The 21,167-nt window shown below is 34.0% G+C and overlaps 10 protein-coding genes across 10 annotated transcripts; 3 read left to right on the top strand and 7 right to left on the bottom strand.

Annotated features, from left to right (window-relative positions):
• Positions 1-1,207: 1,207 nt before the first annotated feature.
• On the bottom strand, positions 1,208-3,902 carry BX664DRAFT_185867 (uncharacterized protein). Its single transcript, XM_051540035.1, has 4 exons — positions 3,848-3,902; positions 2,228-3,763; positions 1,920-2,139; positions 1,208-1,842 (listed from the first exon to the last, which is right to left on the bottom strand). Exons 1-4 carry the CDS (start codon positions 3,850-3,852, stop codon positions 1,483-1,485), a joined length of 2,121 nt encoding a protein of 706 aa, XP_051397570.1. The 5' UTR covers positions 3,853-3,902; the 3' UTR covers positions 1,208-1,482.
• Positions 3,903-4,045: 143 nt separating this feature from the next.
• Positions 4,046-5,083, bottom strand: BX664DRAFT_339399 (uncharacterized protein). Its single transcript, XM_051546621.1, has one exon. It carries the CDS (start codon positions 4,964-4,966, stop codon positions 4,130-4,132), a length of 837 nt encoding a protein of 278 aa, XP_051397569.1. The 5' UTR covers positions 4,967-5,083; the 3' UTR covers positions 4,046-4,129.
• Positions 5,084-5,142: 59 nt separating this feature from the next.
• On the bottom strand, positions 5,143-6,238 carry BX664DRAFT_339396 (uncharacterized protein). Its single transcript, XM_051546620.1, has 5 exons — positions 6,050-6,238; positions 5,888-5,975; positions 5,599-5,788; positions 5,461-5,532; positions 5,143-5,371 (listed from the first exon to the last, which is right to left on the bottom strand). The coding sequence occupies exons 2-5, from the start codon at positions 5,897-5,899 to the stop codon at positions 5,244-5,246; spliced, it is 402 nt and encodes a 133-aa protein (XP_051397568.1). The 5' UTR covers positions 5,900-5,975; positions 6,050-6,238; the 3' UTR covers positions 5,143-5,243.
• Positions 6,239-6,828: 590 nt separating this feature from the next.
• Positions 6,829-9,077, top strand: BX664DRAFT_339394 (2,3-bisphosphoglycerate-independent phosphoglycerate mutase-domain-containing protein). The gene is made up of 10 exons (XM_051546619.1): positions 6,829-6,974; positions 7,098-7,194; positions 7,294-7,369; positions 7,443-7,549; positions 7,661-7,786; positions 7,889-7,949; positions 8,018-8,146; positions 8,225-8,476; positions 8,544-8,627; positions 8,725-9,077. The coding sequence occupies exons 1-10, from the start codon at positions 6,854-6,856 to the stop codon at positions 8,971-8,973; spliced, it is 1,302 nt and encodes a 433-aa protein (XP_051397567.1). The 5' UTR covers positions 6,829-6,853; the 3' UTR covers positions 8,974-9,077.
• Positions 9,078-10,273: 1,196 nt separating this feature from the next.
• On the bottom strand, positions 10,274-10,525 carry BX664DRAFT_267615 (high mobility group box domain-containing protein; the record flags this gene model as incomplete). Its single annotated transcript, XM_051540959.1, has 1 exon — positions 10,274-10,525. A coding segment is annotated over one exon (252 nt), but the record flags the coding sequence as incomplete, so codon positions are not given.
• Positions 10,526-10,854: 329 nt separating this feature from the next.
• Positions 10,855-13,687, bottom strand: BX664DRAFT_284703 (uncharacterized protein). The gene is made up of 12 exons (XM_051541645.1): positions 13,635-13,687; positions 13,361-13,555; positions 13,016-13,302; positions 12,723-12,956; positions 12,408-12,651; positions 12,075-12,321; positions 11,844-12,001; positions 11,658-11,762; positions 11,426-11,547; positions 11,226-11,287; positions 11,116-11,169; positions 10,855-11,041 (listed from the first exon to the last, which is right to left on the bottom strand). Exons 1-12 carry the CDS (start codon positions 13,660-13,662, stop codon positions 10,924-10,926), a joined length of 1,854 nt encoding a protein of 617 aa, XP_051397565.1. The 5' UTR covers positions 13,663-13,687; the 3' UTR covers positions 10,855-10,923.
• Positions 13,688-13,876: 189 nt separating this feature from the next.
• BX664DRAFT_268110 (uncharacterized protein) lies at positions 13,877-16,994 on the top strand (the record flags this gene model as incomplete). Its single annotated transcript, XM_051540977.1, has 6 exons — positions 13,877-14,032; positions 14,123-14,359; positions 14,689-15,775; positions 15,863-16,062; positions 16,144-16,550; positions 16,628-16,994. 6 exons carry the CDS (start codon positions 13,877-13,879, stop codon positions 16,992-16,994), a joined length of 2,454 nt encoding a protein of 817 aa, XP_051397564.1.
• Positions 16,995-17,494: 500 nt separating this feature from the next.
• On the top strand, positions 17,495-18,386 carry BX664DRAFT_339390 (50S ribosomal protein L32). Its single transcript, XM_051546618.1, has 3 exons — positions 17,495-17,555; positions 17,808-17,903; positions 17,975-18,386. The coding sequence occupies exons 2-3, from the start codon at positions 17,814-17,816 to the stop codon at positions 18,278-18,280; spliced, it is 396 nt and encodes a 131-aa protein (XP_051397563.1). The 5' UTR covers positions 17,495-17,555; positions 17,808-17,813; the 3' UTR covers positions 18,281-18,386.
• Positions 18,273-19,451, bottom strand: BX664DRAFT_388036 (SMAD/FHA domain-containing protein). The gene is made up of 4 exons (XM_051549434.1): positions 19,201-19,451; positions 18,999-19,143; positions 18,869-18,932; positions 18,273-18,772 (listed from the first exon to the last, which is right to left on the bottom strand). The coding sequence occupies exons 1-4, from the start codon at positions 19,423-19,425 to the stop codon at positions 18,598-18,600; spliced, it is 609 nt and encodes a 202-aa protein (XP_051397562.1). The 5' UTR covers positions 19,426-19,451; the 3' UTR covers positions 18,273-18,597.
• Positions 19,452-19,535: 84 nt separating this feature from the next.
• On the bottom strand, positions 19,536-21,155 carry BX664DRAFT_339387 (uncharacterized protein). The gene is made up of 5 exons (XM_051546617.1): positions 21,097-21,155; positions 20,788-21,026; positions 20,401-20,693; positions 20,049-20,318; positions 19,536-19,982 (listed from the first exon to the last, which is right to left on the bottom strand). The coding sequence occupies exons 1-5, from the start codon at positions 21,121-21,123 to the stop codon at positions 19,636-19,638; spliced, it is 1,176 nt and encodes a 391-aa protein (XP_051397561.1). The 5' UTR covers positions 21,124-21,155; the 3' UTR covers positions 19,536-19,635.
• Between the last annotated feature and the right edge of the window lie 12 nt (positions 21,156-21,167).

Raw genomic sequence — 21,167 nt, 5'->3', positions numbered from 1 at the left:
TCCATCATCCATCATCCATCATCCATCATCCATCATCCATCATCCATCATCAATCATCAATCATCAATCATCAATCATCAATCATCACAATTAAGACAGGGGTGTGCTAATGTAATACTCATATCTTGTGATGTTGATGTGAATTTGCATAATAGTTCCTTTCTTTTTTTTTTTTTTAAAAAAAAAATACATTTACTCGGGTCTTCTTTTTTTTTATTTTCATTAACTGAGACATTCGATCGATCGATGACGAATGTAAATTTGCATAATAGTTCTTTTTTTTAAAAAAAACATTTACTCGGGTTTATTTTATTCCTTGATGAAGTGAGAGATATAAAAAAGTGCTATTTTATTTTTCTTTTTTTTTTTTCTGTTTCTTTTTTCTCTTTTTTTTTTCCTTTTTTTTTTCTTTTTCTTTGTCTATTTTGATATCAATTTTTAAACCAATCTACAAGCATACAAGACCTTTATATCTATCCACACCAATACAAGTTTTTTTTTTTTCTGGACAAAAACCTTACAAGAATCAAGACTGGCCTTTAGGTCCATTTGCTTTTTTTTTTCTATACTTATTGGACTTCCTTCTTTCTGTGCTTGCATTAATAGTAAGTTTCCTTTAATAACAATGATGATGATACAGTATATTAATCATTCTCTTCTTCTTTTTTTCTTTTTGAAATCTCTCTTGGTGTTCAAAGTGAATATCAAACTGTAACAGCAACATATAAAAATATGTTATCACCTCTTTTGAGGATGTATTTAATGCTATTCTACAGGTAATTTGAAATAAATATAAAAAAATGGATATGTTGACTAAATAATATTTTATTTTCTGTTATTCAAAATACTCAATGGAACTACTACCACTCCTTTTCTTCTTGTTCTTTTTCTTCTTATATTCTCTATTTGATTATGCGACAATTATATTTTTTTTTAGTCTGTCATCTATGTTCTTTCCTTACTATATATTTTATTTCCTATTTTTGCGCCATCTTATTCTTTGAATTCCGTCAATTATTATTGAATAAAGTGTACTATCCCACCATCACATATCATCCCATCAGCATACTATCATCCGGTTATCAATCATCACATAAATTATAAAAAACAAGACAGTATAAAGACAAATTGGATATATTTTTTTATTTTGAATGTATATAAGAAGATAAAAAGTAAAAAGTAAAAAAAAAAAAAAAAAAAAAAGAAACCAAGAAGGCATGTTTGCAAATGTAAAGAGGAAAAAAAAAATGAGAGGTCAATGAGTCATCCATCATCAAGAAGTGGCATCATAGAGATAAAAGAAAAGATTAGAGGGTAACAGCTTGTAATCGATATTGTAAATAAAAATCTTGTTCCATTTTCAAATTTTCATGTAATGCAGCCACCTGATTGGTTAATGCCAAGAATGTTTGATTTTGTGATTCCATGATACGAGCAATATCTACAATACACCAAGGTGTGAGTTCCACAATTTCATTCATTTTACAACAAACACATGGGTTTAGGTATACATTCTTTTTTTTTTTTTTTTGTATTTTTATTTTTACCTTGAGGAGATTGAGCCCTATTTTTTGTCCAAGATTCTGTAATCCGTTCGATTTCCTTGATGCATTTTTTATATTCTTCCAATCGAGAGGCAAGTCGGGTAGATAAACTGACAAAGTAATCATCATTTGCACCATAAGCAAATAACCAACGTGCTGTTCGTCCTCCAGGATGTTTGCATGCTTCAATCACCGATTGACCATCGTTAAAATGTCGTATTTGTTCCTTTAAAGAATCGAAAAGTTCTTCAATAGAATTGACTTGAATCTGTAAACTACTTGATAATGAGTCCAATTTCTATCAAAAAAAAAAAAAAATAGATAAAAAAGGTAAGATTTCTTTCTTTCTTTCTTTCTTTCTTGTATGATGTATACCTGAGATAAGATTTCATAATCATGTTTTGCTTCTTTCATTGTGTCTTTTCGTTTGGGAGCTGCTTGTTTCACAATATAGTCACATCGTTGCGATTCTCCATGTATATATTGATCCAATTCATCCAATTCCTTCCTCGCTTGTTCAGGTAATTCGGTATATCGTGTACTTGGTAGAATATTATCGATACGGAAATTAGTATGTGTCACCACTTGGTTTTGTCTATTAAGAAAAAAAAAAAAAGAGTTGATCAGTATCTTTATTTTTTTTTTTATCTTTTTTCCTTTCTCTCTATCCAAGTTTTTCCTACCGAAGCGCATTCAATGAAGGTGTAATCAAGGCTGCTCCTATTTGACTTGGTGGTTGTGTCGCTGTTCTTTCCAGGTTTTCTAAAATGGTTGTAAATGAATATGGATTGGGTCCAGTGGATACAGCAGGTGTTGTGAGATTCGTAGAAAAACTTGGTAGTCCAGTTGTTGTTGAAGTAGTTGCAGTGGTCGTGGAAGTTGATGTTGGAGCGCTAGTGGTAGTGCTTACTCCTGATGAAAACAAATTCAGTGGTGTTGTTGAGATACCTGATGATGGCGTTGTAGTGTCGGATTTTTTTGTATCCTCTTTCTTTCCAAATGTGAACGGTGTTGTTGTTGTTGTTGTTGTTGTTGTTGTTGTTGTTGTTGGTTTTGATGTTGTACCAGTAGTTGATGTTCCAAAACTGAAAACAGGAGGTGTTGCCATTGTTGTGGTTGATGTACTGGGCGTCGAAGAAGACGTAGTTGCTGGTGTTGATGATGGTGTAGTTCCAACAAAAGGACTTGTAGTAGTAGATGATGATGTTGTTGTTGTTGTGCTGGCTGGTGCTGGCATTTTAAAACTGAATGGGGAACTTCGTATACTACCGGATGATACACCAGAATCTGGCTTTTGAGATGCAGCAGATAGACTGCTGGGAGCTGATGGTGATCCAAAAGTGAAGGTAGATGAAGGTGTTCCTGCTGTTGAAGTGGAAGGTGCATTGAAAGTTGATGTGAGACTAGAGCTGGAAGCTGTCGTCGGCGCAGCAATAGTTGATGAAGGTGTTGCTGAAGACGTGGTTGTAGTGGCTGGAGCACCAAATGAGAAACCGGAAGTTGTCGATGTAGATGGAGCTCCAAATGAAAAAGTTGAAGAAGTTGTAGTAGCAGCAGGAGTTGCAGTAGAAGATGATATGTTAGTTGTTGCTGGTGAGCCAAAAGTGAAGGTTGATGTTGAAGGTGTTGCTGACGACGGTGGAGCAGCTATCGTAGAAGTAGTTGTTGGTGCAGTAGTAGTCGAACCAAAAGATTGGTTTTGAGCTCCAAATGTAAATGTAGTAGGAGCAGTAGTAGAAGTGCCAGTGTTATTGGTTGATCCAAAGCTGAATGTTGTTGAATTGCTGTCAGAGTTAGCGCGTCGCATGCCTGCACTTTCAGGAGTGGCTTTTGGTGTGATTTCGGTAAAGTTTCGTCGAAGAGTTGAATTGGGGGAACCAGGGGTAGTATTACTGACGCCAGAGAAAGAAGTTGTAGTAGGACTATTTGGAAGACTAGTTGTTCCCGAAGGTTGAGACTGACCACCACCAAAAACAAAGACGCCGGAAGCAGAAGGTGAAGAAGCAGTACCAGTGGCACCAAATGGTTGAAAAGAAGGACTTGAAGGAGGAGGATTAGTACTAAAAGTGCTTGGAGAACCTATAGGACTGGATGGTGTACTACCAGTAGTGTTGAAGGATTGACTGGGACTTCCTGCTGTAGGCCAAGAGAAGACAAAGTTGCCGACGTTATCGTCACTACCACTTTTTTTGCTGCCAAGTCTGTTGAATTTCTTGCCACTACTAAAAAAAAAAAAAAAAAAAAAAGGAAGATAAGTAAAATAGATATGAATGAAAATTTTGAAAGTGTTGCTAGTTTTCTACCTCATAATATAGAGAAAGATTGTTGTATATGCTTCTCAGTGGTAAATGGTCAAAGAATAATGAAAGAAAGAAAGGAAAAAAAAAAAAAAAAGAATCGTGGAGCGTGATTGCCTGAAAACAAAAATTTTGGGATCCCGTGACTGGTTTGACATACGAGCAAAGAGAAGAAATGAATATGAAGATAGTTGATGATTAGAATGGAGAAGACAATAATCAAATGTTTATTTCAAGAATATATATAATAAAAATAATAAATCATCTAAAACTATACAGATTATTGAATCAATCCATTAACCAGCCCCGCATTCTGTTTGCCTTCTTTTCTTTTTTAGCACGCTTGAACCGTTCGATTTCCTTTTTCGATAATGTCCGCTTTTTTCCTTGTTGCTGTTGTCGTTCTTGATTCCTTGAAGCTTGATATGCATCTACATCAAAGTAATGTTCCATTTGTCTTCTTCCACGGGCTTCGATAGTATATTGTTCTGGGTTTCGTTGGGCTACATCACCTGCTGTTTGAAACCGTCCAGTTTTGGTGTTGAAGAATGCTTGGAATCGATAAGGATCAGTTGCACCAAGATGATCTGATGTTGTTGGCACTGAAGTGTTGTATTGATAATATTGATCATACATTCCTTGATCATTATTACTCTTTTCTGCTCCATCCAATTTTGCCTTTACTTCTGTGTCTATAGTGTCAAGTACAGAGTCTAATTCGTTTTTTGTTGTTACTTGTTGTGATTGTGTTGTTGTTTCAGTAGAGGTAGATTCGTTTGGATTTTCCCAAGAGCTTTCATAAGTAATTGTGTTCCACCAATAATATGCTTGACTCTGATCATCCCAAGCTTCAGTCCAAGCTGCGTTGATATCCTCTTCGGAAGCTGTGTTGTTAGAACCATCACCTTCTATCGTATCAGTAGTAGTAGTAGTAGATGATATGTCATTGTTGTGTTTTGTTGTAAGATTGTCATCGTCATATTCAACCTTGGGTTTTTCGATTGTCGCAGCAGTTTCGTCTAATTGATCACCTATTGATTGTTCGTTAGTACCGTCACCTGATTTCTTTTGTTCGTTGATATCTTCTGTATTGTTTTTGTGTTCGGAATGTCCAGTTGGTGCCATTTCGTGAGAATAAAAAAAAATAAATAAATAAAAGTGAGTTAACAAATAAAAGGAAGGAAAAGAAAGAAAAAGAAAAAAAGGGAAAGAAAACAAAAAAATAAAATAAAATGAAGTACTTTGACTCCAATTTTCCATCTCCGGCACAAATCGTTCAAAATTGTTTAATGTAATCACAGTGTATTTAAAAAAAACATGATTTATTTTTTAACTATAATCCAATTGCTTCAGACAAGGAATAAAACCACTATACTATATTACTAACTACTTATAAGATATTCTACTGGGCGAAAGGATTTTCGATTTCTTCCATACCATCCAAAGGTGAGATCAAGATAACTGATGTACCACGTAATACTGCTAATCCCAAATCCCGAGTCTTGGTCGTTACATAGTCGGTTTCCAGGTCTAAATAATAATAATAATAATAATAATAATAATTAAACAATAACATGAATTAATGAATATTACAACATAATAACTCATTCGTTCTTTACCTTTCAAGTATTCCACAGTGTTATCCAATACCAAGTTTAACAGAGGATCATAACCCATGAGAGTACCTACAACTATATCACATTAAGAGAAAGATAGTTAAATCACATTGTCATATCTATTCATGTTTCTATATGTACCTTCTCGTCCACCATTGAAACGTACGCGTACTTTCTTTTCCATATATTTGCTGAGGTCAAGGATAGATTCTTTCTTTGGCTTGTCTTGTTGACTTTGATAATGTCCACCACCTCTTCCACCTCGTCCTCCTCGTCCTCCTCGACCACCTCGTTCACCACCTCCTCGACCACTGTAATGACCTCGACCTCCCTATTGTGATAAATAATAAAATAATAGTAAGTCAAAGCATATATAATTTTTATACAAGTCATGAGGAGTAATGATGTTTTTGGTGAAAAGGGAACTTACTCTATCAGACATTGTTGTTTATTCTTTTTCTTTGTATGACTGATGAAACTAGATTGTTCAAATGGTTTATAATATTAACTTGGTTGGACTATAAAGTTGATATCAGATATAATGTTAAAAAAGAAAAGAAAGTCGTCGTGATTTTTTTTTTTTTTTTTTTACAAAAAGAGGAAGTTCAGCATCAAAAAAGTGAATTAGTGACGTTTTTTTTTTGTCGGTGGTTGGATGTTTCCCCTTCTATTGAATGAAGACGAGAAATATTGAATGATTTTTTTTTCTTTTTTACCTTCTTGAATAATATAATTGAATTGTGATTTTTCAATAAAATGACTAAAGTCCACTATAACTTTTATAGGCAAAGAAATAAATAAAAAATGAAAAAAAAGGAAAAGAAAAGAAGCTAGAATTTTTCTTATTCAATATGAAATGCACTGCCAAATTCACACCCCGTCAATGGCATCAATCAAAAAACATGTGACCTCTACCTCTTCCAAAATCTGAATTCTTAAGGACATTTGAAAATTTACTCGTCAACAAGAGCATAAGAAATGAATTTGGGAACTGTTATTTGTCAAAACCCCGATTGCAAAGGGTGTCAAGCTAGAATGATTGCTGTTGATCACGAGACACAAATGCAAGTATGAATTAGGATCATCACTGGATTATGGCAACAAGTTACTGGCAAACTTCCTCCATCCTTCCGGTGGTCAACTTCATCGACAGACAATGACGATAAAATATTCCAAACCCTGATCTCTTCTCATCCTGGACTGGATGAAGACATCATGCCTCTATGCTGAAGGGAGTTGTAAGTTACAAAAAAAAAAAAAAATGAAAAACAGACAACCTGGAATATGATTGGTCATTGATTCACTGACCTCTTTTTTTTTTTTTTTTTTTTTTTTTTTTTTGGTGGAAATAAAGAACCTTCTTTTTCGCATTCTCACTTCTCTTATAGTCATTCAGATGCCTCAACAGAAGCTGCTACTTTTACTTATTGATGGTGTTGGTGATGTAGCAGTCAAGTCATTAAATCAGAAAACACCGTTACAAGCTGCTCATATACCATGGCTTGACAAACTGGCTGGTAAGTTAGTATTGAATGGTTTGGTTGGTCAAGTAAAATATTAACCATTACTATTTTTTTTTTTGTATGTGTCTGTCTTTTCTTTTTTTTTATGTATCTTGCATCGTATTACTATCATTTTAGCTAGTGGTTTGAATGGTCTTATGGATTCAGTGGAACCTGGTTTGGCTTGTGGTTCGGATACTGCACACATGTCTATTCTTGGATATAGTCCTCGGAAGTAAGTCTGTTTATTATGTGAAAAAAAAAAAAAACGAGAGGAGGATGATCTTCTCATACTCATACTACTTTTTTTTTTTTTTTTTTTTGTTGTTGTTAGATTTTATCGTGGTCGAGGTGCATTTGAAACTATGGGTGCCGGACTCAATATGATTCCTGGTGATATTGCTTTCAAAGTAAAAGGATCAAGATGATGACATATTTTTATTTCCTATCATTAACCTTTATTATTCACTAATTAAAATCTAGTCAAACTTTGCTTATATGGATCGGGCAACTGGAATAGTGATATCAAGAAGAGCAGATCGACAATTTGAAGGTCTTGGTCCAACTTTATGCGAAGCCTTGGATGGAATGTAAGCAAATCATCTACTTTTTTTTTTTTAAAAAAAAACAAAACAAAACAAAGAAATAGCTATATTTTTATTTGATCTAATGACTATCTTTTGAAAACATACTTATGTTAGTACTTTACCTTCTTTTCCAAATCATACTGTCGCAGTCAAATATGCAACTGAACATCGATGTGGTGTCCGTGTTCGTGGTCCTGGTTTGACTGATACTATTACAGGGACAGATCCTCTCAAGGATGGGTAAGAATTTTTTTTTTAAAAAAAGAAAAGGAAATGTGACGCATGATGATGAGGTGCAAAAAAACATTCAATACTTATATGTGATCGTCTTTATACTCTTAGACGTTTGTTGGTGAAATGTGAACCTACCGAATATACAAAGGAAGCTGAAATGACAAGCCAAGTAAGTTGTGTATTGGAAAAGAAAGGATTTTAGAATGTAAATTTCGTATCTGATCATTTCTATATTAGCTAGTGAATGAACTGTCAGATGTATTTTACGAGGCACTTCATCAACATGACATCAACAAGGATCGAATAAAAGCTGGCAAGAATCCTGCAAATTGTGTTTTACTACGTGGATGCGGTAGCTGTATTGATGTAAGTATAGAAATCTACTTCTCTCATAGGAAGGGATATAAAAAGTTATCTAATATTTCTTTTTTGGCGGTTTTGTAGATACCCAGTATAGAAAAGTTACATGGATTCAAAAGCTTTTTGATTGCGCCTACGTGTATTATTGCAGGATTAGGAATGACTGCTGGGATGGATATATTACAAGTTGAAGGTGCTACTGGAGATTACCTTACTGATTTTGATGCCAAAGGAAGAGCTGCTGTGAATGCTTTAGTGAATCAAGATTATGATTTTGGTTTTTTACATATCAAGGCAGTGGATGATGCAGGCCATGATCGCAATGTAGAGCTAAAGGTAAAAAAAAAAAAAAAGTTGAAAACTTGCGTATTGATCATTGTTATTTACCTTTCTGTTTCATTAGGTTAAATTCTTGGAAAAAATTGACCAAATGATGGGAAAAGTCATACAACAGTTGGCTGAAGTAGAGAAATCCAAAAACATGGAGGTAGGAACAGGAAAAGAATAGAATAAATAAAGAATAGAATCACTAACTGATGATCTTTTTTTTTTTTTCTAAAAAAATATTCTTTTTTTTTAATTAGTTCACAGTGATTGTTACTAGTGATCATTCAACACCTGTCCTTTATGGTGACCATAGTTGTGAACCAGTACCTTTTTGTATCAGTCGAGTCAAACATGTAGCGACATATGATGACAGCAAAAATCCAACAGGGGATCAAGTTATTCATTATGATGAAATCAGTGCATCTCAAGGAGCACTTGGTAGATTTTGTGGGGAACATGTCATTCCAATAGCAAAATCATTCATGTCCACCAAGAATAAACCATGATTATAGTGTAGAATATATCTATTTTGTAGTAGTAGTATAGTTTTTAGTCAGTTTTGCTATTTTTAGACAGTTTGTTAACAATAAAAACGAAAAATGTAGAGCCATTGTTATATATGAATTATACATCATCCATCCTATTGATTATCCACTCATCTATTCATCACATCAATCATCCATCACGTCAAACATTTATCACATTAATCATCATCCATCATCAATCAATCATTAACTTTACAAAATCAGTCTAATTGTTATTTTTATAATGCAAAATTGATTAGTCTTTATTAAGAGGTGAGTCTATACATGTGTTCTAAAATGGAGAAATGAGAAAAAAAAAAAAGAGTAAATGATTTTGAAGGAAAAAAAAAATAACAATAACATAGATGAACAGATAGAGATGAAGAAGAAATAAGTTCTAAGTAACATAAAGCAATAATAATAAAAAAAAAAGATCATAAAACAAAAGATCATAAAAAAAAAAATAGGATTAAGGGGGTGGGGAGAAATATACAAATGGGAGAAAAACAAAGACAAACCAGCGGAGTACCAAAGAGCTTGATAATCAGAAGGATACATGATGATCATAGGCATAGTTGGGATCATACATACTGCAATTGGAAGAATAGATAGAAGAAGGTGAGCCAACGGTAAAGGTATCATATTGTACGGATTGATCTGTTGACGTATCTAGGTTGTCAGTAGCGGTTTGTTGTATTAGGTAAGAAGGATCAATGTAGCCATCATTCAAAGCCAAATCACGATAATTTTGTTGTTGTTGTTGACGGATAACATCGTTATGGTAACTGGTCAGAGTAGCTGTAGGGTGATCGGAAGTCAACATAGTGGTGTAATTAGTGGTGTAATCCAAATGATTGTCGTTCAAAAAAAAGGAAGGATGGTAATCCTCAAGACCATGAATCATATCCATATTTTCATACTTATAAATATCTTCTTGGTAAGGATGTTGCAGAAAACAAGGAGAGGAGGATGACGATGAGACACTGGAATGGCAAGGTGAAGTAAACGTCATTGGAGATAATGAAGATACTGTGGAAGATGTACAGTTTTGATTCAATGAAAGATAGGTATTGTCGGCAACAGTAGAGGAAGTAAGAGAATCAGTATTCAAAGAGGAGGAAGGACATGGAGAAGAAGGTGTAGAACAAACATCAGAATACGAAGACACAGAAGAGAGAACATCATGACCACGATAGATCATCCGCATAAAATCATTGCGTTCCTTTGATTTGGAGGTGAATTCATCTTGAGTACGACGCTTGTAGGTACGAGTACAACCTTTTCTTTTCTTTTGAGGCATATACTTGTAAGAAGGATAAAGACGAGCATGTTCCAATTTAGCGAGTCGAGCCTTTTCCACATAAGGAGCCTTTTCAGCAGAAGTAGCATCTTTCCACCATTTTGCAATAATCTTTGAGATATCACGATGATTCGCACCAGGGCACTTTGTCAAGATTTCTTTTTGCTTGTCATGTCGATATAACAAGAAACAATTCATAGGTCGAGGAATTTTTTCAGTAGGAGAAGACAACATGTTTTTTGTTGATTTAGGAATACGTTGACTAGGCATATTGAATAAAAGGAATGGTTGGTATAAATTATAAAATAGTAAAAAGGAAAAGAGTGACAAAGAAAAGATAAAGATTCAAAAAAAAAAAAAAGAATTGAGCATCTTATTTAAACCTTTTTCACTTTCAATACCCGCCATCATCTTCATGCCTGAATAGGAAAGAGAAAAGAAAAAACGCGGGGGTGCGCACAGGCTTTAGGATGGATTCCCTACACAAATTGCATAAACCGGCTTGATCTCCTTCGGTTTACACACCCAAATATGGATATTCTTCTCTCGGAACAAACAAAACAAAAAAGAAAAGAAAATGTTTTTATTATGTGTATAAAAATAAATCATCACTAAACTAGAAACTATCTAATTCATTTCAATCCACCATTTGTCTCTTTTTTCTGCTTCCGTAAAGAATACTTTTCACGTCTCTTGAGGATTTCAGAGAATATATTTCGTTCAGTTTTCCATTCAGTTTCATATTTTTCACTAACAAATACATAGATATATGATTAAATATTTCTTTCTTTTTTTTTTTTTTTTTTTTTTTTTTGTTATTATACCTTTCATTTTGATTTCGTTGGAAAATACCATTGGGATCATAAGAATAACAGCTTCTATTGATATCATAAAAGTAGATGTGAGTGAGATGTCAGACATATTCATTATTTACCTTTTCACCAAGTTTGGATCATCCGAATGTAGAAAGAACATCAAACCTAAACCAACGTGGGACTTTTTTAAGGTATTCAGGGACACATATAAAAATGGAGGGAGTGAATTAATAAATATGCATAATCAGGTAATCATTTTCTCTAACCCCCTCCCTCCCTCTTTCAAACTATCATCCTGTTATTTTCTTTGTTTACATACCTCAGTAGTTTGTGGTATAAATCCTGTTGATAGATCATTCGATGTTGTGTTGCCAAAGATATTAGTATCACCTGTTTCGTCTGCATCATCACTGACATTGCCACCAAAGAGGGTAAAAGGTTCTATTAAAATTGATCATCAATGGAATATTATTGTCAATAATGTAAAAATGTAATAAACGCCCTCCAAAGAAAAAAAAAAACCGCCTCAATTTTTGTTTGGTATCATTTACCTTCTTCCGCGCCAAACAATGGTTTCAAATTAACATTGACACTAAAATGTTTTTCAGTTGATACTACTGGCATGGCACTTTCAGGTCGTCTAGTGGTTGGTAAATCTATAAATAAGTAATTATTATTAATTTACATTAATTACAATAATTAACAACCCCCCTTTCTTTTAATATTTTGATAATTACCTTCATCATTGCTATTTATAGAATTGTCTTCGAGATCATCATCATCTTGTGATTCGTTGGTGGCTGTTTCCAGTTTTGTGGATTGGATCAAATAGTTTGAGGAATCTTCAGCTTCAGGATCAAAGCGCGCACTGGATGACCACTGACCTTCAGGTTTTCTATATATAAAATAAATTGCAAAGAATCGTTAAGCAAGCAATAATCATAATCATAATCATAATAGTTACTTACGTTTGAGTCATGACCTTGATATCACCAAACATAGCACGTAAAACATCTAAAGATTGATTCTTTTCATCACCAAGGGATTTTGATATATCATCGTTGATAGTGGGTTTTGTAGGTTGTGTTATTTCTTCTTCATCTTCATCCATAAATTCTGAATCCAATTTGAATCGATCATCACCTTGATAGCGACTTTGTAATTCCAATCGTTGTCTTCCTTTTTCACCTTCAAGTACCGGATTAATTCGTATATCTGTCGTTTCCAAAAAAGAAAAAAGTACAATGAAAATCCTTTTCTATGTTACCCCCCTCTTTTCTTCTTCTTTTTCTTAAGTTTACCTAGATCATCATCATCGTCGGAATCTGAATCAAACATCCATTTCGCTCCATCTTTTGGTTGTACATTCGATTCATTCATTATATCAATATCGGTCTTGTGCTCATCATATTCGATAACATCTTCGTCCTTGTCAAATGAAATATGTTGTCGATCTTGTTCAGCTTGTTTCATTGATTCTTTCTTGGCTGATAATTCTAAACTTCTTCGTTCCAATGCTGCAAGTCGTCTTTCTTCACCCTTGTCCTAAAAGTAGAAGATGTATGGTTTTTTTTTTAAAAAAATTTGTTTCTTTCATTTGTTTTCATATGTATTACCTTGGATGATAAGATCATATCTGATCGAGTAGTCTGGGAAAAGTCAATATCTCCATCTTTGTTATCGTCATTGTCGTCAGGTATATACTGTTGTTGCTTGAACAAAGCATCTTGATCATTTTGTTGTTCATATTCTTCATAAAACATCGGCAGGTCCTTCGTGGGTTTCATCCGAACACCAATATTATAAAGTTTTTCCAAATTGTTTTTATAGTTTAAAGGATCATATACAAACTAGAGAAGAATAGTGTTAGTAAATGACATTTAATAAAGAAAAATCAGTATTAACATACCCGAGTACCATCCTCCTTTCGTAACCGCATCACTGCAACAGCTCTTCCATAACGACCTCGTTTCCATCCTCCAGATCGTGTGTTCACATTGTTATCCGTCACCAATGACATATCCCTTGCGAAGAAACCATCACTATTGTTCCATCGTCGTTCACGTTTTCGTTTCTTCTCTGCTTTGAGAGCTAATAATTCCTCAGTTTTTCGTTTTCGTTCTTTATAGTCAGGTTTTGAGTCTTCCAGTCGTATTTTTTCCCCTTTCCACTTTGACCCATTATAAACAGAAAGACCTAAAAAAAAAAACAAGTTAACTATGGAATAAAGGTATATATATATTCTGTCACCTACATGAAGTCCATTGTTTTGGTGTTGTTTTGATAGTAAAATGGCCAAAACCACGACATTCACCTTGTTCATTCTTGGCTATGGTGACATTTGAAATGGATCCAAACTTTGCAAATCGTGTTTCAAGTTGATCTACTGTCACACTAGAAGGAAGACCGCCAACATAGATCCGCTTTTCCACAGGTACAGACGAAGTTTCTATTAATAATAAAAAAAAACATAAGAATTGTGGGCTGCAAATCAATATCAAGGGTATTGTTGAATCATCGAGTTTTACCTTCTATTGTTTCTTTTCCAGCTGTCATTTTCTTAAGGATAGTGACAATAACAACAACGAAAAAAAAAAAAAAAAAAAAAAAAAAAGAGAAAAAAAAATTTCCAGTGGTCACGGATTGGCCAGATTTACTTTTTTGCCTCTGTGCAGGATTTTTCCAATTCCGTTACTTCTTCATTTTTTTTTTTTTTTTTTTTTTGCCCTATCTTGTTTCAAGCATTTTTATATATATATATCTCATTATCATGTTTGGAGGACAACAAACTAACAAGAACATAAATCGAAAACAACAAAAAGTCTCAAATCTTGATATAGATGATATTGAACACTTATTACACGACTCTTTAAATGATAATGGCGATGATATTGACGAAAATGACTTTAACGATCCTGAACTTTTGGTATTGATAGTATAAAAGATCTTCAAATTTGTTTTAACTCATATACTCTCTCTATCTTTATTTTTTATTTTTTATTTTTGTATTGAATAGGCACAACTACAGTTATTGGCTTCTTCATCACAAAGCGAAAGCAAACAACCTACCAAACCCAAATCACTTGCCAAGACATCTCGTCCTACAAAGACTGCGGACATGGATATTGACTGGGACTCGTATGCTTCTCTAGCTCAAGGGAATGATGATGTTCATGTGGAATTGAATGAAAATGATCTAACTGATCCTCACTTGTTGGTAAAAAACAATAGCATTAAAAGACTGTTTGGTATTGTCCTCTAAATCCTCATTTTTTTAAATATATATAGGAAGAACTCTCAGTTATAGCAGATAGTGGACCTTTACATACCAGTAATTCTCAAGAACATTCAACTAAGTCTGTCAAACTTGATGAATCTACTCTGCAATTAATGAACATGGGTTTTAGCCAACAGCAAGCGAAAAAAGCACTTGACATGTTTGACAACGATATGGAACGGGCCACCAACTTTCTTTTGGACACACCACCTTCTGATCAAGTCGATACCGCTATGAAATATGATGGAAATCAAACAATGGCAAATGATGACACTGATATGATTGATCATACGATTCAACAACAGTATACCAACGATAATGAAACATCACTGAATGATCATGATACCAACATGGACAACAACAAGATGGATCTCAAGGAACAAGCAAAAATGTACCAACAACAAGCTCTGATTGCGAAGAAACAAGGAGACAAAAAGCAAGCTGTCGCTCTATTACGTGAATCAAAACGACTTCTACAATTAGATTCACGATCTGAACAACCTAGCAAAATACCTGAACCTTCTCATATAGCTGTAACATCATCATCGGTAACTTCAATGGAAATAGCAAGTTCAATCTCGGTTACAGAAAATGAAGAAGGAGCAATTACCAATGATCAAGTAAAATCAGCATCTGCAACATCTTTATCATTACCGGATCCAGCAGCTCGGGAAGCACAACAGGAATTATTACAGCGGGTGATCCAACTACAAAAAGAATACAAAGATGCAGCCCATCATTATAAGGATCTTGGCAATTTAATGGCAGCAAAGGAAATGATCAAGATTTCTAAATCTTTATTGAAAACTGGTATTCAACTCAAACAGCAACCATTACAACAGCACGAAGTGGATAGCACTAGAAAGCGACTTCCGGATCATCCTGATTTGTCTTTGGGGGATGGTAAACTTCGACCAGTGCAACCTTTGACAGAATTCAACCAACCTACAACGGAACAAATGGAAGCTCAACTGATGTATCAAATCGACATTTGTCACAACTTGGATATTCAGCATCAACCGCCATCAAACAAGAATACAAACACTTCTTCCTTTAATCAGCAACAGCATTCCGCTCTTCTTCCTTTGAAACAAGCCTTTGCAGCTGACTTGGTGACCATACGCGCATTGAAGGAGCAAGTAGGAGCGAATCATCCAATGCCATCTTTACATTACGAACAAGTTGATTATGCTTACAAGAATATATTGGATCATTTGCCTTTAAACCAAATGGAACTGAAGATTATTCAAGGCACAGGGATTCAGTCTTTGGATATTGGTACAACTATAGAACCTTTTGTTACCTGGGATTTTGGCGGTTGGCCTCCTGAAAATACAGCTCAAGCTCATTTGAACAAAGGTGAAACAACTGTGATGAAAGGAACAGAACCAGGTAAATTATATATATATATATATAATAGATTGGATGTTAAATTGATGACTCATGATATTCTCATTTTATTTTCACTTAAATGTGTAGTATTTGATTTTACCACCTTGATACCCATCACTCGCACCAATCGTATATTTATGCGACATTTACAAAGAAAGAAATTGACACTGGAAGTTTTTCATAACAAGTACAACTATGGATTCTTACGACGACCGATCCTCATTGGCAAAGTGATTATACCATTGGATGTTTTGTTAACCAAGACATTTACTGCCGGTTGGTTTGATGTATGTCCTTTTTTTTTTTTTTTTTTTTTTTTGACAATGTGTAATTCTGAATATATTTCTATTTTCTTTTATTCCATATAGTTGATTGATACCAATAGAAAGAAAACTGGTGGCAAACTGAAAATTCAACTTGGATTACGTGAACCTTTGACTGGTCAAGATATTGTCAAGCGAAGTGAACGATGGTTAGTCATGGATGGTCTTAGTCCACAAACTTCACAGTTGATGTATACGGCAGGATTGACTCAAGGACCCTATAAACCCACATCAACATCTACCACTGTTCATCCATCATCTTCTTCCTCGTCCTTATCATCATTACCAGCAACGACAGCAGCAACAACAACAACCGTAACAACAACAGAGGATATTTCTAAAATACCATCAACGGATGTAGCCACTTTGTCGACATCTTCAGCTATTACCAACACTGATACTCCAGGTGTGGGTGACTCAGAACTTGAAGCTGCTGAAGAAGAAATCAACAAGTAAAGTTTTATTTAATATAAGAAGAGAAACAAATCAGATGAATATTGATTTTTTTTTTTTTTTTTTTTTTGGTTAGTGTTGATGTATTGGTATCCAACATGGTATTGGAACATGAATTGACAGTGGCAAATCAAGCATTGAATACGGGGAAGAGTGATTCAAGAAGAACAAAGGAAGATTGGTTGGATAGAAAACAAGCGTTAGATATCAAGATGAATATGCTTGTGATACAGGTACAGACAGGCATGCTGGATATGCAGACATATCTTGACAATGTGGAGAAACGGATGAATCGTGATCGACAGTTGGCACTTATATTCAAGAAAAATCATCGATTGGATTTAGCGAAATTAGCTTTAGGGCGAAAGAAGATCATGCAAGATGAATTGGATGAAGCAAAGGCAGCCATGGCAGCGCAACAACAAGAAGAAATCGAAGCTTAGTTGTTCGTCATAGTCGTATGTAGTTTATTCATTTATATGTTTATTTGTTTCAATAAAATCGGATGTAATTGATACAATAAAGGAAAGAATATAATGTTTAATTCAACTTTTAGTGTGGAAGTGTCAGAGCATGTAGTCCAATGGACAAATCATAGAGTGGATCACAACATTGATGATGATTCTTATTTTGCTTGCCTCTCAAAGAAATAGAATTATTCTGCTTGCTAGTGATGATGATAAGATGATAAATTGACAAATGATTGAAATCTATCTTTCTATCTATCTATAGAAGAAGATCATCATCATAAGAATGATCATCTTTCTTATACTACTATGCATAAAACTCCAAAGAAACTATCAAATTGAACATCCGAGGTTTACTTGCGATAGAAAAAAATTCACTTGTCAACCGACCCGGTAATATCCAAAAAACCATTTCGTTTTCCGCTATGCACTTTTGAAAATAGATTTGGGGGGAAAGGGGGGGAATCGATTTCCACTTTTTTTTTCCTCCTCTTACTTTGCTTGTACGTATATCACCTAATTACTTAACAACATTCGGTACAGATGATGGATTAGAGAAAAGGAAAAAAAAAAGGAAGGATTGTCGAATCTATTGGGACGAAAAAAAAAGAAATGAATAGATATCATTAGATGGATGGATGGATGGATGGATGGATGGATATGACTGATCTTTTATGAAGGATATTATATATTGTTGGACCGAATGCAAAAAAAAAAAAGGGAAATATTGATATTTTTACATTGATACTCATTTTTTTCTTTCTTTTTATATTTATATTTTTAATTTAGATAACCATGGTCACTCCTGCCGTTAAGCACACCATTGTGAAGAAGCGTACTGCTACCTTCAAGCGTCATCAATCCAACCGCTTCATGCGTGTCGGTGTAAGTGTTTGAATATCTTTTTTTTTTTTTTTAATAGAGATTAAAACGATGTTACTTTTATATATTTATAGGAATCCTGGAGAAAGCCCAAGGGTATTGACAGTTGTGTTCGTCGTCGATTCAAGGGTCAAGCTCCTATGCCCAAGATTGGTTACGGTTCTGCCAAGAAGACTCGCCACATGATGCCCAATGGTTTCCGCAAGTTTGCTGTGTCCAATGTGCGTGAACTTGAATTGTTGTTGATGCACAACCGTTCTTATGCTGCCGAAATCGCCCATAATGTGTCTTCCAAGAACCGTATTTCCATCCTCGAACGTGCTGCTCAACTCAACGTTAAGGTGGTCAACGCTGGTGCTCGTCTCCGATCTCAAGAATAGATTGTTAGTTTTGGATATTCGTATTTTTCTTTACTAGCTTTTGTTTTTTTTTTTTTCGTTTGTAGTCATGACTCATATATCTTTACTTCTTCTTTTATTACTTGATCTATTGGAATAAAATATTATTTTGGAAAAACAAAAATGGATATAATTCTTTATTATTTGACGAAAGTTTATATTTGATATAATGGGAATAAAAGAATGATGCAATGTATTACAAAAAAAAAAAAGGGTGATGGGATAGACATATTGATACATTTGAATGCTATACTATGAATGGAAAATGCGCTACATGTGAGAGTTTCAAAGAAAAAGTACTAATCAATATCCTTATCCAGATTGGAAATGCTTCGACAGATAGGGCATTGAAATTTGTATGATTTTTGAAGTAAAGGTAGACTGCATTTGTAATGGAAGAGATGACCACAAGGTGTCACAAACAGGGCTTGAGAAGTCTTGAGAGGATGAATACAGATGCAACAAGTTTCTGTACTATATTGATAAAAAAAAAAAAAGTAGGGTGAGTTAGAAGAAGATCATGGGACACACTGTTCTTGGTTTCATTTCTTCCTTCCCCCTGTAACTTACCTATATTGGTTTAGTGAAGGTCGTAAACTGATACGGATTAAAAAAATAATGCAACGGTAATCATCTATTCAAAAAAAAAAAATTGTAAGAGAGGATTTGTACATGTATATATATATATAATTAAAATTACCATGATGACTATCATGATATGTAGTTCCAATTCGTAAACTATCACCATCATGGAGCAAATAGGGTTCAGACACAGTATTGCGAGGGCTAAGACGTGTGGCATTTAAAAAAGTACCAGAGGAAGAACCAATATCACGAATATAAACCTATTGATAACAATAAAAAGATTAATAACAGTTATTTATTATATTTATGATACTTGCCTTATCCTTTTCCATCCAAATCTCGGCGTGTTGTCGACTCACCACTTTACTTTTGAGTATCAACTTATGTTGTTGTGCTTTATTTTCTGTATGTCGACCTAATGTACAAATGGTACCTGGCTGTAATTCCCAATCCAATGATCCTAGTACTAATGATTTGTTTGAGCCAGGACCTGCTTGAATGTTAAAATGTACATGTGGTGTAGAGTGCGTGAGAGGAGTCATTCTTTAACTTGAAGTACAAATGAGATAAAAAAAAAAAAAAAAGACCAAAGAAAAGACAAAGAAAAAAAAAAAAGACCTTTATAAGAAACGGGGATTCAAATCACCATAAAAACTGTATATGCAGCAAGAATACAAACTAACCATTTTTTTATTATTCATCATAACAAAATAAAAAAGTAAATAATTATACTAAATTATGATATTTGATTATCATAAACTCTTTTTGTTTTCATTGTCATCATTGGTGTTGTCATCATCGATATTGTTGTCACTGGTGTCATTATCAATATTGTTGTCTTTATCATTGTTTGCTGGAGAATATCCACGGCGTCGTCTTACCCTGTTGGCAATAGAATCATCATTATCCATATTTTGTTCCTTTTCCACATCCAACTGACTTTGTTCACTGTTTACATCAAGTTCTTTTTTGCCGATATCTTCTTTGTGCTGAGCCATAGATGGTGAAGGTGTCTGAGGAGGCAATACTGGGCCATCAGGATGTAATTTTCGAGCTTGTCGAGATGGGTTAAATTGATGGCATATAGGACAGGTATATTCTACATATAAATAAAAATGAATACATTATCCCCTTTCATAACATAAGAAAAATGTTTCCAACTTACGAATGGTTTCCACTTCATCAGGTAATATCAATCCATTATGAGTAAAACAATGATTACAAATCAAGGCATATTTTGTTTCTGGCCCATCCGCTCCAAGTAGGGCATCAACGAGTCTATCAATCCAACTTTTCGATTCTTGAATGGGTTCTTTTTGATATGCCTGTAAAGGTTGTACCATGGGATTAGTACTAGGACCATTATTGGGATGAACATTGTTGGGTTGCTGATTTCCTTGATGAGCTTGCATCATTCTTGGTCCTGGCATCGATACTATCATTATTAAAATAACAAAAAAAAAAAAATGAATATCATAAAAAAAATCAAATCAATTCCTCTTTTAATTTTAATATACCTGGTTTACGTTGCTGTAATTGTTGTTGTTGTTGTTTTTGATGTTGCTGTTGTTCCTGTTGTTGTTTTAATTGTTGTTGTCTTCGTTGTTCCTGTTGTTCCAGTTGTTTTCTTTTTTCTTGAGCTTCAGCATCATATCTTTCCAATAAGGACTGTGTTGTATAATAAGATGTTTTCTTTTTGAGTTCTTCAACCTTGAGTTTTTGTTGAGCACGTAGTGAGGATAAATTAGATTCTTCAGAGGTTTGTTTCCTGGCATAAAACCAAACCAGTACTTTTCTTAAATAATAAATACTATAAATAAATAAATAAATAAAAGATGAGACAAAAAATAATAATAATAATTATAAAAAAAAGAAAAGAGAACCGGGTAACTTATTTATCTTACCCAATAGGAATAACAAGAATGAACGCGACTTGAGTAGCCATCATGTCAAAAGAAGAATCATGTTGATGAAGAGTTAAGAAACAATAGGCAACATAGACAAGCCAAACCAGTGTACTATAAGTAACTACTAAAACACCTGTTCTACGTTGACGTACTTTAATATCTGATAATCGAATTTCAGCTTTTTGTATCTTTCCATCTAATTCTGATAAAACTTTTTCAAAGTCATTTGGGTCGGTCTATTATTATATAAATAAAAAGAGAAAGAATTAGTTTTTTTTTTAAAAGTACAAATAAAAATAATAATACCTTTTCTTTTGATAGGTAACCACCCATCTTTTTATATAAAGTCTGTTGTGAAAAGGAAAAGGAGAAAAAGA

Source organism: Halteromyces radiatus (genome assembly GCF_025201355.1).
Source record: "Halteromyces radiatus strain CBS 162.75 chromosome Unknown BX664scaffold_7, whole genome shotgun sequence".
Classification (NCBI taxonomy): domain Eukaryota; kingdom Fungi; phylum Mucoromycota; class Mucoromycetes; order Mucorales; family Cunninghamellaceae; genus Halteromyces; species Halteromyces radiatus.
The sequence above is the reverse complement of the archived record's forward strand: the minus strand, read 5'-3'. Positions and strand labels throughout refer to the sequence as shown.

Excerpts from the sequence above, each read along its gene's own strand:
- BX664DRAFT_185867 (XM_051540035.1), bottom strand. Across the intron at positions 2,140-2,227 it reads CCTTCATTGAATGCGCTTCG|ACAAAACCAAGTGGTGACAC; the intron begins GTAGGAAAAACT and ends TTTTCTTAATAG. Across the intron at positions 1,843-1,919 it reads ATTATGAAATCTTATCTCAG|AAATTGGACTCATTATCAAG; the intron begins GTATACATCATA and ends TTTTTTTGATAG.
- BX664DRAFT_339399 (XM_051546621.1), bottom strand. The coding sequence starts at position 4,966 with ATGGCACCAACTGGACATTCCGAACACAAAAACAATACAGAAGATATC.
- BX664DRAFT_339396 (XM_051546620.1), bottom strand. Across the intron at positions 5,533-5,598 it reads TTTCAATGGTGGACGAGAAG|TTGTAGGTACTCTCATGGGT; the intron begins GTACATATAGAA and ends AATGTGATATAG. Across the intron at positions 5,372-5,460 it reads CACTGTGGAATACTTGAAAG|ACCTGGAAACCGACTATGTA; the intron begins GTAAAGAACGAA and ends ATTATTATTTAG.
- BX664DRAFT_339394 (XM_051546619.1), top strand. The coding sequence starts at position 6,854 with ATGCCTCAACAGAAGCTGCTACTTTTACTTATTGATGGTGTTGGTGAT. Across the intron at positions 7,787-7,888 it reads ACAGATCCTCTCAAGGATGG|ACGTTTGTTGGTGAAATGTG; the intron begins GTAAGAATTTTT and ends TTATACTCTTAG. Across the intron at positions 8,147-8,224 it reads GATGCGGTAGCTGTATTGAT|ATACCCAGTATAGAAAAGTT; the intron begins GTAAGTATAGAA and ends GCGGTTTTGTAG.
- BX664DRAFT_284703 (XM_051541645.1), bottom strand. The coding sequence starts at position 13,662 with ATGACAGCTGGAAAAGAAACAATAGAAG. Across the intron at positions 12,652-12,722 it reads ATATGATCTTATCATCCAAG|GACAAGGGTGAAGAAAGACG; the intron begins GTAATACATATG and ends TTCTACTTTTAG. Across the intron at positions 11,170-11,225 it reads GATCCAAACTTGGTGAAAAG|AAGCTGTTATTCTTATGATC; the intron begins GTAAATAATGAA and ends TGATATCAATAG.
- BX664DRAFT_339390 (XM_051546618.1), top strand. The coding sequence starts at position 17,814 with ATGGTCACTCCTGCCGTTAAGCACACCATTGTGAAGAAGCGTACTGCT. Across the intron at positions 17,904-17,974 it reads ACCGCTTCATGCGTGTCGGT|GAATCCTGGAGAAAGCCCAA; the intron begins GTAAGTGTTTGA and ends ATATATTTATAG.
- BX664DRAFT_388036 (XM_051549434.1), bottom strand. The coding sequence starts at position 19,425 with ATGACTCCTCTCACGCACTCTACACCACATGTACATTTTAACATTCAA. Across the intron at positions 19,144-19,200 it reads TTTGGATGGAAAAGGATAAG|GTTTATATTCGTGATATTGG; the intron begins GCAAGTATCATA and ends TGTTATCAATAG. Across the intron at positions 18,773-18,868 it reads CCTTCACTAAACCAATATAG|TACAGAAACTTGTTGCATCT; the intron begins GTAAGTTACAGG and ends TTATCAATATAG.
- BX664DRAFT_339387 (XM_051546617.1), bottom strand. The coding sequence starts at position 21,123 with ATGGGTGGTTACCTATCAAAAGAAAAG. Across the intron at positions 20,319-20,400 it reads ATTACAGCAACGTAAACCAG|TATCGATGCCAGGACCAAGA; the intron begins GTATATTAAAAT and ends TAATAATGATAG. Across the intron at positions 19,983-20,048 it reads TGATGAAGTGGAAACCATTC|AATATACCTGTCCTATATGC; the intron begins GTAAGTTGGAAA and ends ATTTATATGTAG.